The sequence below is a fragment of the Sinocyclocheilus anshuiensis genome, unplaced genomic scaffold (assembly GCF_001515605.1).
Source record: "Sinocyclocheilus anshuiensis isolate Anshui unplaced genomic scaffold, SAMN03320099.WGS_v1.1 scaffold866, whole genome shotgun sequence".
Lineage (NCBI taxonomy): Eukaryota > Metazoa > Chordata > Actinopteri > Cypriniformes > Cyprinidae > Sinocyclocheilus > Sinocyclocheilus anshuiensis.
Genome location: NW_015540899.1, coordinates 260,684 through 262,346, shown reverse-complemented (window position 1 = coordinate 262,346; position 1,663 = coordinate 260,684). Strand labels below are relative to the sequence as shown.

The 1,663-nt window shown below is 38.5% G+C and overlaps 1 protein-coding gene across 1 annotated transcript in view; it reads right to left on the bottom strand.

Moving 5' to 3' along the window:
- The window catches only part of LOC107689032 (synaptotagmin-9-like), an 89,029-nt gene extending 88,588 nt beyond the window's left edge, over positions 1 to 441 (bottom strand). Inside the window, exon 1 of the mRNA XM_016486900.1 lies at positions 249 to 441. Coding sequence (XP_016342386.1) covers positions 249 to 396 — 148 coding nt within the window. The 5' untranslated portion in view covers positions 397 to 441. The remainder of the gene's footprint in view (positions 1 to 248) is intronic.
- Between the last annotated feature and the right edge of the window lie 1,222 nt (positions 442 to 1,663).

Sequence of the window (1,663 nt, the reverse complement as noted above, 5' to 3'; positions counted from 1 at the left end):
TAAATAAATATAGATAGATAGTTAGATAGATAGATAGATAGATAGATAGATAGATGATAGATTTTATTTCTGAGAACAGTATTTGAGTCTATACACCATACTGAATCGACACCAAATATGACGTCAAGTAAAATATATCACAGTGAATGCAATCGACATTCCTCACATCTTGAGGTTGAAATTGAATAAATTGTTGAGCAACAAGTCAATACTGAATCAAATTAAAAATAAACTACTATTTCGCCTACCTGAGTCCGAATACCTCGGCCTGGCAAGGTCTCGGAAATAATAAATGAAATCCAAACAGTTTTCGTTCTGAACCTCCCCCTTAGAACAAAGATCAGATAAGAGTTCTAGCGCTTTTTGACAAATCTCGTCCTCTCTGTCGACAGGCATTTCCCACCAGCATCCTTCTGGATTACGGAGCTTCTAAAGCGCAATACCCCCACAGAGAAACATCATCTCACGGACGGCATCCCACTCTCACGGACAAATCCGGCTTTATTTAACGTGGAAATGTCTCAGTCTTTTTATTATTAGTAGTATTATTCGCTGTCAGGATTTATTCGACACGGTGAAGTTCTTGCGTGATGTGAAGTCAAGTCGCGACGCGATTGGAGTCAGAAATCAAAAGCCACCGGTTGAGTCTTCACACACACGCGCGAACTGAAGTGTGAGGCGCTCGCTGTCCACGCTCGCCGTGGTGCTGAAGACAGTGCGCATGCTCACAGCCTGATCGCACGTAATTACTCATCAGCACGAGCGCAATCACTCTGTTTCTTGGTTCGAAGCGAGTTAGCACTAGCGCATACTAATAACTTACATTTACTTATTTAAACAATGGTTAATAATCAGTTTCTATATAACAAAGCCAGGAACTAGACTTTCCATACAGAAAACTGTGGTGTGACCATATTTTTTTTTGTAATGATTTTACAGTAGTAACTACGAGGTGTGAAGCACAGAAACTGTGGTTGTCATGTTTGTTTATTTATTTATGGAACATTTTCTCAAAGCCAGTGAAAAGCTTGGCAATATGTTCTATCTTGGTGGTGTTTGCCTTCATCTGGCAAGATTTTGTGGTGATCTACATTAATAGAATGAGGAACTCACGCGGTTGATGGTCTGGGAATTTATTAAATATCAATATGAGTGGCCACACAGATGTGGAACAATGTAAAATCAATTAAATATCTGACTTATTTAGAGGATGAATTTTGAAGATAATTGACACAGATCTACAGCTAGTTAATGGTCAGTTTATCAGTGTTTGCTAGAACCTTATAAGGCAGTGTAAATGATGAACCAACCACTTGAACTCTGGAAGCTGGGCTTTTAAATCTTTAAACAAGTTGGATATTAACCCCCCGGAGCCGTGCAGACTTCTTTTTATAATGCATGGGTGCAATTTTTTGGACTTCAAATTTTTGGCTACCATCCACTCCCATTATAAAGCATGGATTAGCCTGGACACTATTTAATATAACTCCGATTGTATCCGTCTGAAAGATGCAGGATGGCTTGAGGGTAAGTAAATCATGGGGTAATTTTCATTCTTTGGGTGAACTATCCCTTTAAGATTAAGCTGGCTTTACATTTATGTGTAGAAGCAAATAAAACTATACAATTCTCAGCCTAGTATATTTGACAACATTGATTAATA